General features: G+C 36.8%; 1 protein-coding gene and 1 pseudogene across 3 annotated transcripts in view; one reads left to right on the forward strand and one right to left on the reverse strand.

Moving 5' to 3' along the window:
* The window catches only part of LOC137257619 (E3 ubiquitin-protein ligase RNF31-like), a 375,097-nt gene that overhangs the window by 104,805 nt on the left and 254,739 nt on the right, over positions 1-15,553 (forward strand). For all 3 annotated transcript variants that reach the window (XM_067794941.1, XM_067794942.1, XM_067794943.1), the window contains exon 9: positions 13,469-14,444. In XM_067794941.1, the coding sequence (XP_067651042.1) occupies positions 13,469-14,444 (976 nt within the window). The remainder of the gene's footprint in view (positions 1-13,468; positions 14,445-15,553) is intronic.
* LOC137258601 (zinc finger MYM-type protein 2-like) lies at positions 11-3,437 on the reverse strand (annotated as a pseudogene).

Here is a 15,553-nt window from a genome sequence, read left to right on the forward strand (position 1 = left end):
GCTCCTGGTACTAAATGCTTTCTTGATTTTTAATTATCTCCCTGTAGTGCTTCAGCTTATCGTGCTTTGTGTGGTCTTCATCCTGCTTTCTGTGGTCTTCATCCTGCTTTCTGTGGTCTTCTGAACCAGAAAAAAAAATGTTACCCTAATATTTACAAATTCTTATTCAGATTTCCATTAATGTTTTTATCACATTGGCTAGTTTTTTTCCTCATCTATTTTGAATGGTCCAGCATGAGAAACACTTAATCAGTTATTGTTTATCAGTATCAGTGTTCAGCAAAAAGAACCTCCAAGTTTATGACTTCATGGAGGCCTTTGATACACTGCAAAACAACTGATCATTTTGACATTAAATGATACCTTTTCTGACAAAATGATTAAGTGAAATGATCAATTTCCACTTGAATTTTCAATTTGACAGTCAGGCCAGGTTAACAAAAATGTTTAGCCCAACAAAAATAGAAGGCCTATGAGTCTGAAACTTGTAAGAAGAAACCTATCTAATGTATCTCTAAGTTGAGCACAAAGAATTCTAATCTAATTTTAAATGTGTCAGGTTTGGGTTTTTTTACATAAATTGTTCAGTTTTGCCTCTAACATAATCAAATTTGTGTAGTTTTCGAACTGTCATGTAACATTTTAGCATACCTTTATTTCTGATCTATCTATACCTATTGATTCCATAGGCAGCTGTTTTGCTACACCAGTTTCCTACAATCTGTGAAACCCATTTCAGGCGTCTTCTGCTGTCATATTTGCTAGAAGAGGCATAGAACCATACTGAGTCTCCCAGATTACAGGGGCTTTAGAGCTGAAAATGAATTAATGATCCCAGCTATGGTGCTTCTTAATGTTGCCCACAAAGTTTTGTTAATTTGAACTTTGCTTATGAGGCCCTTTTATGGCTATTAATTTGAATTGTGTATGTAATTTCCTGTTCAGTGATATCCACAGTCATTGCTAGGAAACCAACATACATATTAATTCTTGTCTTTTTTGATATATTACCAGTGATTGCGGTAGGCTTTGTACAAGTGTGTGTAGAAATAAAATTAAAAATACCCAGTATGTAGTCCAAATCTTTTGCACGTGAAATTGTCTGTACAGTCCGGAATCATGTGAAAATGTATTGTTTGTCTTTATGTTGTGGTTTTAAGGTACTGTTTAAAATTATCTAGATAAGAATCTATGCATCCCAAACATGTGTGCAAACTATTTTTTGTGTTGTGTTATTATATTTTTGCGTGAAAAATGCATGTTTCTGCATTAACTCAAACACTGCATTACTGAACCAACATTCATCTAATCACACATTGGTGTATCTTTTGAGATCTGCAGATGGAATATTTACTCACAGAACTGTTTTTTTTTTAATATTGTGTTACTGATAACAGTTGATTTGTATGAAAGCTCCATTGCTCATTCAGAAATGTTACCAATAATCCCAGAATCATGTATGATTGTTGGTTTGAGGAAAACACACTGAGTGAGCAGGTGATGTTTGAGTTGCAGCTACTACTCTTTACTTAATCCAAATTACAACATATATTTATGAATTACTATGTCAACAATTTCCAGGATATTTATAGGATATTAAACAAGCTTCCCCTTTCATATCACGAGTGACAAGCCAAAATTATTTCATGAGGGACAAAAACTTGATGTGAAAGGGGAATGAGTTTCGTATCCTATTTATTACCCATGTTCGAAAAAATAAATAAATTGTTGAAATAAAGCAGTATCTTGCTTTCCTATATATAACTTAATACATCATATTGGTGATTGGAATGTCAGCCGCTTCACTCCAGGGAAACGTATGCTGTGTAGAGGCAATGTAGTTCCTTTAACTAGTTTCGAAAATATATAAAGCATGACAGAATCAAGTCACAGTCAAAATTTAATTCTTTTCATTAGAGAATTTGGTTTCAAAAACAATAATGTTATTCATCAAAACACTTGTACACTGTGAACTTTTCAAACTTACTACGTCAACTAAATCTCGCCTGAACGTCAGTCGGCCATTACTGTTGGGCTAGTGGCCGTGTTGAAAAGTTTCACAAACAGATAAAAGGAAGCATTAGGAGCGGCATACACAACAGCAGATGCCAAATGTGAATGCTAGGTAACTGCATGTCTCAAATAATTATGGTCAGTGTTGTTGTCATTGCTCACACGCTATTCTTCATCGGAGGACGAGTCACTGTAAATAATACGGCGACGCTTGGAGTAGGATGACATTGGTTCGGCTCGGCTCGGAATTCCCACTTGCCGCGATTCTATATTTATATTGAACACACCACCGTAAATTGGGCCTGAAAACACACTGCCTACAACTTCGAATGAAGAGGATTTCAAGCTGATTGTGTTCTGACTCTGAGTTGTGTTTTCAACCTCTACATGAGTAACCACGGACGGCATGGCAGTGGCAGTAGAACACAGGTTTTGTGCGGGAGGGCAAGTGGACACTGGCAGTGATCGAGATACGAGAGTGCTGCTCGTTTTTTGATGTTGTGTATTAGAAACTTTGGCATATGAATTCACAGAAGCAACATTTTTATGCCTGACAGCTGCATTATGTGTGTGGGTGCAATGTTATGTTCACTGAGAGTTTGCAACATGACTTTTCTCGCACTGTGATTAGTCAAGCGCTTGTTACTTGACAAGTTTGAGTGTTGTGCCATGGACTTCATGACGTTTCCAAGTTTTTCCCCACTGCTTGTCGCTTAAACCAAGACTCGCCATCATGAGGGACACCCTTTGTGTGTGAAGCTCAATAGAATGGATGGTCATTTGAAGAGAAGTTCTGAGGACGGAGGCTATGATACTTCTTGTACAGTGCTACTGGACATCTGCCAGGGTCACTTGGTACAGTCCATACTCTTGGGGGAATCTGTCTTGTGCCGTTGGGATTAGCACCGGTGCGAGTCTTGGTTTGTCTCTCGCAGTACTCAAGATACTCCTGACCCTCACTGTCAATGCGAAGAGAGACATCTCCCCAGAGCATATTTCTATGTGGACGGACAGATCGTAAGCCAAAATACATGGTATTATTCCACCACAATGTATTAAGAATAGCATCCGATGACCCTTCTCCAACTTGACCCACTTCCCAAAGTTTGTTTATTTCGGATTGTGACATGGCCTCAGTGGCTTTAGGTAAGTTCCCCTTCCCTTCCGCCTTCACATGCTTTAATTTACATGTCAACACCTCCCTAGACCGAGCAAATTCTGGGTCAAGTAGTATTGATTTTTCATAGTTCAGTCACCTCAAATGGCAGTCCAAACTTGATCGAAATCCGCAAAGTGACGATGGCTCATACTTGTCGCCATTTGTTTTTTTGGCATCCATGAGAAATTTGCACAGCAATTTATTCAGTTTGTGGGGGGATTTTTTCAATAGAGCTGTGTTCTTTCAGAACATTTTGAAAATACATTGAGACCATTTTCAAGTCATATTTTGTTTTCTTTGCCATGTTTTCATTTTCATTTTCGGTCAAAAATTCATCAGTTTCTTTATTCCATTCCTCATCATTTGTATTATCAAAATTAGCATCTAGGCCAAGATCATTCTCCTATTCACCAAACAGTTCAATAATTAGTTCTTGTGACAGATCCAAATCATTTCCAATCGGCATTTTAGGGGGAGGGGCCTACAAAACAGTCTGGGGCAACACTTTCAGCCTGTATCTAGGTACTTGCTTTTCTCCTTGTGCTGTCCTGACAACATAGACGTTGAAGGTATTCAATGGCCTGATAATATTCACAACCCTTCCAACCAGCTGTCCGTCAATTTTGACCAAGTCATTAACTTTTATGGGCGACGCATTATGGGCGACGGGCATTATGATTGAGATTTCAGTTGAAATTCTCCCGACTTGTTCTGGTCTCATGATTCATCCATTAAAGTTTATATGTACCTTTGACATTGTTATCATACTTATCAACTGGGATAATATTGTAATGGGCATGGTTTTGATGTGTGTTACCTTTGACCAGTTTAACAAATAATAATGTAGGAACAAGATGTTAATCAACCTTCATTGGACTTTGCATTGTGTATTTTTAAAAATGTGGTGTTTCAGGCTGATGCATTCATTACTTTCAAACTCAGCTACCAGTTCGTTAATTGGGCAAGTAGGGAAAGTATCCGAAAACAAGCAAACAACAGTCCATAATTTATTACAAAACAGAATAAGTAGAAAAATACAAACAGAAACTTAACACCGAACAAAAGTCACCCTATTGCATTAACCGTTCAGTAATTGTTAACTTCTACTGTTGAACCACCCCTAGACCAACACTATTCTTACAAAAAAATGTTGCCCAAAATCTATATCTTAAATCCTAGTTCATTTCCTAGTACTACTTTTCCCCCAACCCAGCCTAACACTTTTGAAAAAATCTAACAGTACATTGCCTAGTCTAAGATTTAATAGTCCACTCTTAAATGGGGAGGGAATGACCCTGACACAAGATCTGTGATGGGCAAGTTTTACCTAATGTTACTTGGTTGACCAAAGCTAGACAACTGAATACAGAAAGCCAGGTCACTTATATAGCACTCTAGAATGACCTCCAGCATGGGTCAAAGTTCACCTACTGATCAGGACCGTCTCTCTCTCCACCAATCAGAGCCTACCCAATGTATCTAGCGCCAACCATGTGGCTTATCTAATGTACCTAGTGCTACAACGAACAGTCACCCCGCTCAGAAAGTTGTCCCGTTATAGAGGCAAGTGAAACAATGTGCTACAAGACTAACTGATTCACAGTTATTCTATATGTGGTATGTAATGATGAAATATACATTTGTGCACCCCCATACACTGTACTTATAATACAATTTAACCCAGTTTTTCTACAATAATTTGACAATGCACAGTTTCTTTATGTGGCTAGTATACATATGAAATCTTAAAACCTTTATACGCTTAATGAAATTTAATACAAGCCAACAGTAAGTATGCCACAGTGAGTATGCCACAGTATGCTGTAGTGAGTGTGCTACAGTGAGTATGTCACAATGAGTATGCAACAGTGAGAATGCAACAGCGAGTATGCTTCAGTAAGTATGCCACAGTGAGTATGCAGCAGTGAGTATGCTAATATCTACTCAATTGCTTTGTTGTTGTGATGTTCATCCTAATCCTGGACAAATTAATCTATTTCAGTTGTCTATTTCTAAAGTCCACTTAAATATCCAAAGTCTAACAGACAAAACCAATATATTGGAAACAGAATTCAGGTCATATGATACGGTATGTATTACGTAATCATGGTATAGGGCTGGTATAGATCATAAAATTCTTGCTTGGTTTTACCCTCCATTTAGAAAGGATAGATGAGTGCTAGGTGGTGGAGTTGCAATGTGCGTGAAGGAAAATATGATAGTACAACATATGCAACAATTAGATATTTTAGGACTGGAAGCTGTATGGGTACAAGAAAAATTCAAGTCTTCATCTTATCTTATTGGGAAAGTGATGCTCAGTGGGAATTAATTGACCAGTCAGTAGGTAGCGCTGCTGTTTAAATATTTGTTCTACTATCACAGTGGACTTTAGAATTAATCTTCTCCAAAATTAATGATAAAATCGACTACTTTCAACAGGCACATGGACTTACACAGACTATTAATGAACCTACCAGAATTACCCAGAATTCCTCTACATTGATTGATCTATGATTTACAATTCATGAAAATATCATCTACGATTCCAGCATTCTAAATTGATATATATTGTTCATTGTCCAATATGTCATGTCAAGAGTTGAGTCATAAACAAAGTCTTTTTTTACATGAAACATTTATGAATACACACAAGTCGACAAAGACAGTATTAATGTTGCTATCAATCGAATTAATATGGATGTTTTATGTTAAAGTCAAAATATTAATACTACTGCAAAGTAACTGACAATAGTTAATCACAAATGTATGTAATACATTTATTCCCAACAAAATAGTCACAATTCATCCATCGAGTCCTCTGTGATTGACTAATAATACAAGATAATTAATAAGGAAGTGTAACTGACAACATGAACTTGCAAAAAGGAGAAACTTAGTAAGTGATTGGGAGAAATTCAGATCAATTAGGAATGAAGTAATTACAGCTGTTAGATCTGCAAAGACAAAAACATGCCCTTAACAAATACAAAAGAATAAATAGCTCTCGCAGCACCAAGACATGGTGGATCATTGTCAAAAACTATAGGAGCACTAAAATACCTAGCATCTCTACCTTCTCATCAGTGTCATACAAAAAAAAATGTATTGAGGATACCACAGAAATAACTGAGGCTTTTCCTGAATATTTCACTGAACAAGCAAACGTACTGTATCCTAGTATTTGTCCACCCAACACTGAACCATATGTCCAAAGGTACCCACTGTCAGATATTTTCCTAAACCAGAGGGAAGTTGATCACATCCTTAAATTGATTGATATTTCTAAAACAATGCTTTGAAAGTGCTTTTGGGCAGTTATTTGATAATGGTTGATATTTCAGGCATATGAGTAATCGCGATGTACCATTCTTAAATCATAATGATCAGTAAAATATTGAAAAACTTAGAAGAAAATTCCACGCTGATGGTTGAAGACTTTAGTGGAATTACAACAGATGCAACCCTGCTGATTTTAATGGGGTAATTCTCATAAAAGAAGCTTACACAAGCTCTTTAACATCTTAAACCTTGAATATGGTATTATTGTGTGAAATCAAATTCTTACAGTTACCTCACCTTAAGACTTTTTGCACTTGATCAGTGGCGTTGTTTCTGATTGCCTGCAGTAAGAAAATCCTGCAACTGTGCCTTGAGATTGCTCATGGAGGGTTTGATGGTACCTGAGACATGCAGGTTATGCAGAAATGTTTGGATGATGATTGTAATAGACTGATCCAGTCTGTCAATCAAAACTGGTGCATGCGTCAATTTTGGCTAATCAGCAGGCCGTGCACGCTTTGTGGATTTGTCAGGATTTGCTTCGAATTATGCCATTCACACTCGCTATATCTACATTGCTGCAATTTGATGTGTACCTTCACCAAAACCATTATCAACACCCAAAAATTGAGATGGATCAAAGAATGCGATAGACACAATCATTCTTGAAACATGTCTGCTCGAAGGTGAGAATTTGCATGAATTTCCACTCTTACGCACAAGAATTAACAGTTATTATCAATACGTACAATTTCCGTAAGAAAAAAATTCTTTTTTTTTGTTTGTGAATGTTTTTGTCAATATTGGTCTTTGAATTGTAGATCATAAAGCTGAAATGAGAAAGGCGAGACAGTCGTGACAATGCAAACAAATCTGACAGCAATCTGATATAGTTGACGCCTCGTCTGTCCATAATCATTTTGTTTCCGGACCATAACTCAGAAACCATTCAATATTTTTGGACCAAAGTGGTACATATATGACTCAGAACCTAAAGTGGTACCTTTTGCTAGGTGAGGGGTATTTCGTTTCCGGAGCACATCTCAAAAACCTTGTAATATCTGTCAGCAAAAGTTGGTAGATATGTGTCGCAGATCCCCAAGTGCATTTTGCTCTTTACAGGTTTTTGTGATTTATTATTTTCTCAGTTTTCATAAAAACGATTCTGACTTTGTCTCAAAATGGAGGTATGGACTACGTTTCCGGAGCACAACTCTAAAACTTCTTAATATCTTTCAGCAAAGTTTGGCAGATATGTGAGACTGATCACAAAGTGGTGCCTTTTGCTATTTACAAAGTTTTGACAATTCTATTTTTCCCAGTTTCCAGGGAAACAATTCTGACTTAGTCCCAAAATGGAGGGATGGCCTTCATTTCCGGAGCACAACTTTAAACCATGTCATATCTTTCAAAAGATGTTAGCAGATGTATGAGACATATCTTGAAGTGGTGCCTTTTGCTGTTTACAGATATATGGCATTTATATTTTTCATGATTTTCATGGAAATGATTCAAACTTACTCTAAAACACATTAAGTAACTGTCAGATGATTTGTCCTTTCAAATATGTGGGGGCCGGGGGATATGTCATCTTCTGATGACTCTTGTTTTACAGATTTGAAGAGGGACATTTTGCTGAGAACTGCTGCTGATAAGCTGCTGAATATATGCTTCTGGATACATCTGTGGAAACATACTTTTTACAAGCCCAATCTCCTTATCTAGATTCCCCTAAAAAGAGCAAATAGGTAATGCTGTGATTGATTAAGTTTACATTAATATATGCAGACAAATAACATGCACAAAGTTGTAGACAGGAAATATTTTTCTGCTTTGTTCATCAAAGGTAGAAACTCATGTTTAACTAAATTTGAACTTCAGATTAAGAAATAAAGGTGCAGTGTTGACAGTTTATTTATTTATTTATATTACAGTGCCGAAATGATCTGCAACTTGAGCTTGTGGTTATGTTCACATTTTTTCTAAAATTCCTATGGGAATTTAAGAGGAAAAAACCCAACATACTTCAGTTACATTTCCATGCTAGTATCTTAGATGGATGTGAACTGACAGATAGATTAATTGTTTGAAAGAAAAATATGCTTCCTACACACTGCAGCTTGCCTTGATGATTCTTCATCAGGCATGTTACTCATTTTTACCAACCAATTACAGTCTGTCAAGATATATTACAAATAAAATATCTATAACTTACCTTTTTAAATATCATTCACAAGCGATGGATACCACAGTACCACAAGCCGAATGTTCTTGAACTTATTTATGAATAAACACTGCAACATAACACTTGGTAAAAGCTGTAACTCCATCTGATGTTCCTCCATCATCAAGGCGGAATTTTACAAAGGCTAACTGGACTTTATATGAAACACTGTGTGCTGAAAAACGTAAACCCGAACATTTTATTGACGTTCCTGATGCTATTAAATGTTTTACTGATGAACTGAATTCCATAGCTGATGAGTGTATACCAAATTCCTCTGTAGTTCCACACATAAGAAAACCATGGTTCAACGATGAGTGCAAACAAGCTAGGAAGGCAAGAAAAAAGGCAGAACATTATTTCCGTCGCCATCCTATGGTACATAATTTAAATAAATTTTAAATTTTAAATGCTAAAGCGCGGCATACTTTTAAACAAAACAAACGCCAATCTTGGCAAAATTATGTGTCCAAAATAAATTCTCGGACACCCATGTCCAAGGTATGGAACATGGTCCAGAAAATCAAAGGTAAAGGTACTATATCTACTGTCCATCATCTCAAACATGGAGATCAATTGCTTACTGATAAATCAGATATTGCTAATAAACTAGGTGAAACCCTTGCTAAACACTCTTCCTCTTCAAATTATGTACCAAAATTCCAGCAATATCAAAAACAACAAGAAAAGAAAACTATTAATTTCAATTCTGATAATGGGGAAGATTATAATGAAACGTTTTCTATTTATGAACTCCATACTGCTCTTGATCAAGCTCATGACACTGCTACTGGAGCTGATGACATACATTATCAACTCCTGAAGCACTTACCAGAATCCTGCCTAGAAACTCTTCTCAATATTTTTGATGATATTTGGACATCGGGTAACTTTCCTCCCTCATGGCGTGACGCCATAGTAGTACCCATACCTAAACCTGGACGTGATCATACGGATCCATCCAATTATCGTCCGATTTCATTAACTAGCTGTGTTTGCAAGACCATGGAACGCATGATAAACAATCGACTAGTTTGGTACTTGGAAACAAATAACCTTATAACTGATATACAGTGTGGTTTCCGTAAAAACAGAAGTACTGTCGATCACTTAGTGCGTTTAGAATCATTTGTTAAAAATGCACTAATTAATAAACAACATGCTGTGTCTATCTTTTTTGATCTAGAAAAAGCATATGACACAACCTGGAAATATGGTATTTTAAGAGACCTACATGACTATGGCTTGCGAGGTCGTTTACCTCAATTTATAGCAAATTTTTTAAAGGACAGACAGTTTCAAGTTCGAGTGGGTTCTACCCTGTCTGATCATTACAATCAGGATCAGGGTGTTCCACAAGGCAGTATTTTGTCTGTCACACTTTTTAGCATAAAGATAAACAGTTTATCAAAAGTTTTAAACGATTCCATTGATGGATCGTTATTTGTGAATGATTTTAATATTTCTTGTCGTGGGAAAAATATGCATACTATTGAACGACAACTGCAGTTGTGTTTAAACAAAATAAATAAATGGTGTCTTGAAAACGGCTTTAAATTTTCTAAATCCAAAACTAACTGTATACATTTTTGCAGAAAATATAAACCACATAAGGACCCTGAACTATCTCTAGATGGCACTCCCATCAAAGTTGTAAAGGAGGCCAAGTTCTTGGGCCTAATCTTTGACTCCCATTTAACATTTCTGCCTCATATCAAGTCCCTTAAAACTAAATGCTTGAAGGCTCTTGACTTGTTGAAAGTTGTTTCCAACTCAAAGTGGGGAGGGGATCAAGCAACCCTCTTACACCTGTATCGATCACTCATACGTTCGAAACTCGATTATGGTTCCATCGTATATGGTGGAGCCTGCAACAGCAACCTTAAACTTCTTGATTCTGTCCACCATCAAGGCTTAAGACTTTGCCTTAAGGTCTTTCAGAACTTCACCTATTGATAGTCTCTACGTTGAGGCCGATGAACCATCTCTTACTCAACGTCGTATAAAATTGTCTCTACAATACATTACTAAATTATATTCTAATGAATCTAACCCTGCCTATAACTGTGTGTTCAATCCCCTTTATGAGGATTTGTATAACAAAAAGTCTTCTCTTGTTCCACCTCTTGGGCACAGAATTAAACCATTTATTTCTTCTGCCGGTATTGAGCTGGAAAGTATATCGCCTTCCCATCTTCTTTCTTCTCCTCCTTGGCAGTTGGTTAGGCCACAAGTTGACCTAACATTAACATTTTTTAAAAAATCAGAAACAAATGACTTACAATATAAACAAGAATATCATCAATTAAAGCATAAATATAGCAATTACAAACCTTTATTTACAGATGGGTCAAAGGACGGTGGCGCAGTGGCTTGTGCCACTGTCATTGGATCCAGAACAATATCTTCTAGATTACCAGATAATAGTTCTATTTTTACAGCTGAAGCTAACGCCATATTAACAGCTCTCAAATATATTCAAAGACACCCGAAACGTAAACAATATATAATCTATTCCGATTCTCTTTCTTGCCTTCAGGCTATTAAAAATATTTCTTGCAAACATCCACTTTTAATAGAAATTATTGAATTGTATAATGATCTTGCTACTGGCCAATACGACATTGTCTTTTGATGGTTACCCGGCCATGTAGGCATTTCTGGTAACACACTGGCTGACCTTGCTGCTAAAGCAGCACTCAACAAATCTGTGACACCACTTCTTATTCCTTATAGTGATTACAAAGCCACCATTAGATCTTATATCCGTGATCTGATGCAAAAGAAGTGGGACACCCAAGTGGGTATCAATAAATTACATGAGATAAAACCTTACATTGGTTATACCCACTTGGGTTGTCAGTCCAGATTTGAAGAGGTTATTTTGCGACGATGTCGTGTTGGCCACACTAGATACACTCATACGTACCTGTTAAAAGGTGAAGATCCTCCATTTTGTATCCCTTGTGATGAGAGAGTCACGGTCAAGCATATTCTGCTTGACTGTGTTGAATTCTCCATCACAAGGGATAAGTATTTTACAGTTAAAACAATTAAGGATCTTTTTACCAGCATTAATTCTCATTTAATTATAGGTTTTTTAAAAGAAATTGATTTTTTGGTTGAATTTTGAATAATATGTTTCTGTGAATAGATGTATTTTAATGACTGGTAGTTTGAATTAGTAACTTGAATTGTTGGTGGCTGTACCCTCAAAGGGGGTTGAAGTATTGTAAAATTATTGTCCTCCTGAGAGGGTACGTAAGTCCACAAACATACAAAGTAAATTCTAAATTTCCACGTTTTTAATGGTAGTATAAGTGTATTTTTATTGTATGGCTAGATTTCCGAAATTGCTGACGGCTGAGGGGATGATGTAAATCCAGCTAGGGTCCATGCAGGTAGCAAAAGTAAAAGAAATATTGCCGATGTGACATTAAATTTTAACTCACTCACTCACATAACTCTTGGAATAAACACTGCAAAATGGCTGCTCATGGGACATACACAATGATGTTTGCTACGTCAAGTACATGATAAGAGTGCATTGATACAAAACATGTTTAGGCAATATGTGGGTATATTTAGTTCTCGAGGGTGCATGATACATCAATACATTCCCCACAAGAGACGATGGATCCCGACACTTCTTACGTAACATACCGAGAAAACTTAACAAATTTAGAAAGGTTATCAGATCAACTGTTGTGGAAGGAATTTGTATCAGTTATCTTTGTTACATGAACAAAGGAGCTTGTGTAAAAGACTGTGAACACTTTTCAAACTCTGTGAACTGTAACTCAAATATGTTTGCTTGTTTGACAAATAACACCACTTATTAACAAATATGAAAGATTTTAAGAAAGAGAACATTAGATAGGATAAAATTAAGAAAGACTTAAAAATGATGGCATAAATTATGTTGAAATGCTTGTGAAAGCTTTGGAGTAGAAACACTTCCTAAGGGAAACTTCGGTTTAAAATGTTTATGTATTAAATAAAGGTGTACTGAATATGTTGGACTGTACTTTATTGAGCTTTAAATGCTGAAATTTCATTTTGGATAAAGAGCTTTTTACTAAGTTCTTTAATCTTTCCCTGCAGCAAATGATATTTCTGTTCTTGTGGAAGGAAGCAAATGCAATTCCGGTCTATGACAAAGGAAGCGCAAATGAATGCTCTAACTATAGACCTGTAGCCTTAAGAGTTGCTTATCTAGCATCTTTGAAAAATGTGTATTCAAGTACATTTTTAGTATCCCCCTGGCATGCACCTTGTCTGTCTGTCCATCTATTCGTCCATAACCATTTTGTTTCAGAAGCATAACTCAAGAACGGTTCAATATTTTTAGACCAAAATTGGTAGATATTTTAAACAGGAACCTATGGTTGTGCCTTTTGCTATTTATGGATTTTTGGCATTTTTATTTTTGTCTTTTTTTCATGTTTTGGTCTTAGTCTAATGACAGGGATGGGCTTCATTTCTGGAGCAGAACTTGAAAACAATTTTATACCTTTAACAGATCTTGGCAGATATATGAGACAGATCTTGTAGTGGTGCCTGTTGCTGTTTACAGATATATGATATTTATGTTTTTCATGACTTCCATAGTAACGATTCAGACTTAATCTAACCAACATCAACCACCTCTCAGACGATTTGTTCTTTCCAATATGTGAGGGCTGGGTGGATATGTAATCATATGATGACTCTTGTCTTGAAGATTACTAACTCTTTAACATCCAGAATCGCTTCATAATGTTCTCATTGATGTTCTTTATTTTGTTTAGACTGATCAGCCTGCAAGACAGAATTCAGCAGCAGCAGTGAACATTCTGAAGCTAGACCCACAGGCTCCCAGCAGCACTAGTTCTACCAATGTACCATATGTTGAAAATAGTACACAAGCAGCCCATAATGCAGTACCCCAGATAAAAGAACATCCTCCAATACCAGATAGGAAACTCAAGCCTGTCTCATTATGTCAGCCTCCAGTTGCAGAACAGCAACGTCTGTTACAAGAGAGTGGACCAATGCCTTCATTTTTGCCCTCTGACATAAGTTCATCACCTCTAACCTGGAGCATGCCAAGGCAATCAACCAGAATACAGCAAATGTCTGAAATTAATCAGACAGACTCAATGTTGACATCTAAACTTCTTACAAAGATTAAAGAGGAACAAAACTTGGAAAAACAAAAAGCAAAATGTGACATTCATATCATCTCACTAACTGAGGAAATAGATGAAATTGAAATGCAGTTAAATCATTTGATTGAGATGAATGTAAAATTTTATGAAGAAGATGAATTTTTAACACTGAGCAAGAAAAAAGGTTTATTGAAACGTGAAAAACTAATTCTTGATAAACACCGCTGCAGACTTGAATCGAACTCAGATAAACCCTCTCAGGTGTATTATCCACCATCTCATGTTGACTTTAGCAGATTTGATGACCCTGCCTTGCCAACACCAAATAATGTGCCTGCTTGTGATCATCGTGACCAGGATACAGGTAGAACACTTCACCAGCCTTTTGTAAGCCAGTCTGCTGCAAAGATCCTCAGTAATGTAGATAAGAACATGTACCAATCATCTGTTACCCAGCCAAATACATATCAGCAGCCTGAGGGTCAACGGGATTCACAAGTAGTGTCTTCTGAAACCATCACTTCAGTGCCTGTAAAATGGAACCAGCAGCCATGCATTGCCATTAAGCCTGAAGCTGTATCAAGTACAACATCAGATTACTCAAACGAAGCACTTGGTAAGTTGAATGACTAAATGAATCTTTCCAGTGCCAATTGGTAACCCCAGTAATGATGTAAAAGCAGTGATATGACACAAATAGTAGTATTTTTATCCCCTGCAATGCATTTTGCGGGAGGGGATATTAAAATCCACTCCATACCTGTGCGTCCATGTGTCCGTCCATGCACATTTATCTTTTCCAGAGCAGAACTTTAAAACTGTTCACTGTTTCTCCTGCAAACTTTGCACATAGCTTGGTCTAGTGGTGTACTGGTGCCTTTTGGTCATTTTTAAATTCTGATTTAAATATTTTGGTGTTTCAATGGCTGCATGTTTGACTGAAATTGGTGCTTGTGCAGCTTAATATTTCTTCACCAAACTTGATGCATAGATACCTCTGCTGGTGCACTGGTGCTGTTTGGTAGTTTTGGAATTAGGAATAAAATATTTTTGGTGTTTCCATGGGAACAAGTTTGACTTCGACTGAAATAGGTGGCTGTGCTCTTTCCGGAGCAGAACTCTGAAACCGTTCAATATTTCTTCACGAAACTTTGTGGCGGTTTTCCTGACCCCCTATATTTGAAGAGAAAATTGGCAAAGTGATCTAAGGTCCATCAACCATTTCTGCACACCTCAGATATCATGCCAACCAAAAATCATAACCACATCTGCTCAGCAAACTGGTAATGAAATTCGGTCTGACACATGTACTACTAGTGGTGTACTGGTGCTGTTTGGTAATTTTTTAACTCATTAAGGCCGAGAGCCGCATATATGCGGCAAATAAATTAGCTTCTGACAGCGAGAGCCGCGTATTGGGGGTAATAAAAAGCACCTCTCATTCAGCGAGAGGTGTTGGCAAAAATACAGCACACACTGGCAAAGGGGTATAAGAGACACATGTAATAAATTACATGTGTAATAGGCTTTTCTGCCCAGTGACAGCTGAAGTTGGCTATTCTCTGGTTTTGGACCTTGCGTTGTGTATTTTTTTTATACGGTGATAATAACTTAGCCAACTTCAAGTAGGCTCTATGAATCAGGCCTCATTGCTGGTAAAACAGAACAAACAGACAAAGGAAACTCAATAATTTATTTATAACAAAATTCCTGAACCTATCCTTA

This window comes from Haliotis asinina, chromosome 12 (genome assembly GCF_037392515.1).
Source record: "Haliotis asinina isolate JCU_RB_2024 chromosome 12, JCU_Hal_asi_v2, whole genome shotgun sequence".
NCBI classification, from domain to species: Eukaryota; Metazoa; Mollusca; class Gastropoda; order Lepetellida; family Haliotidae; genus Haliotis; species Haliotis asinina.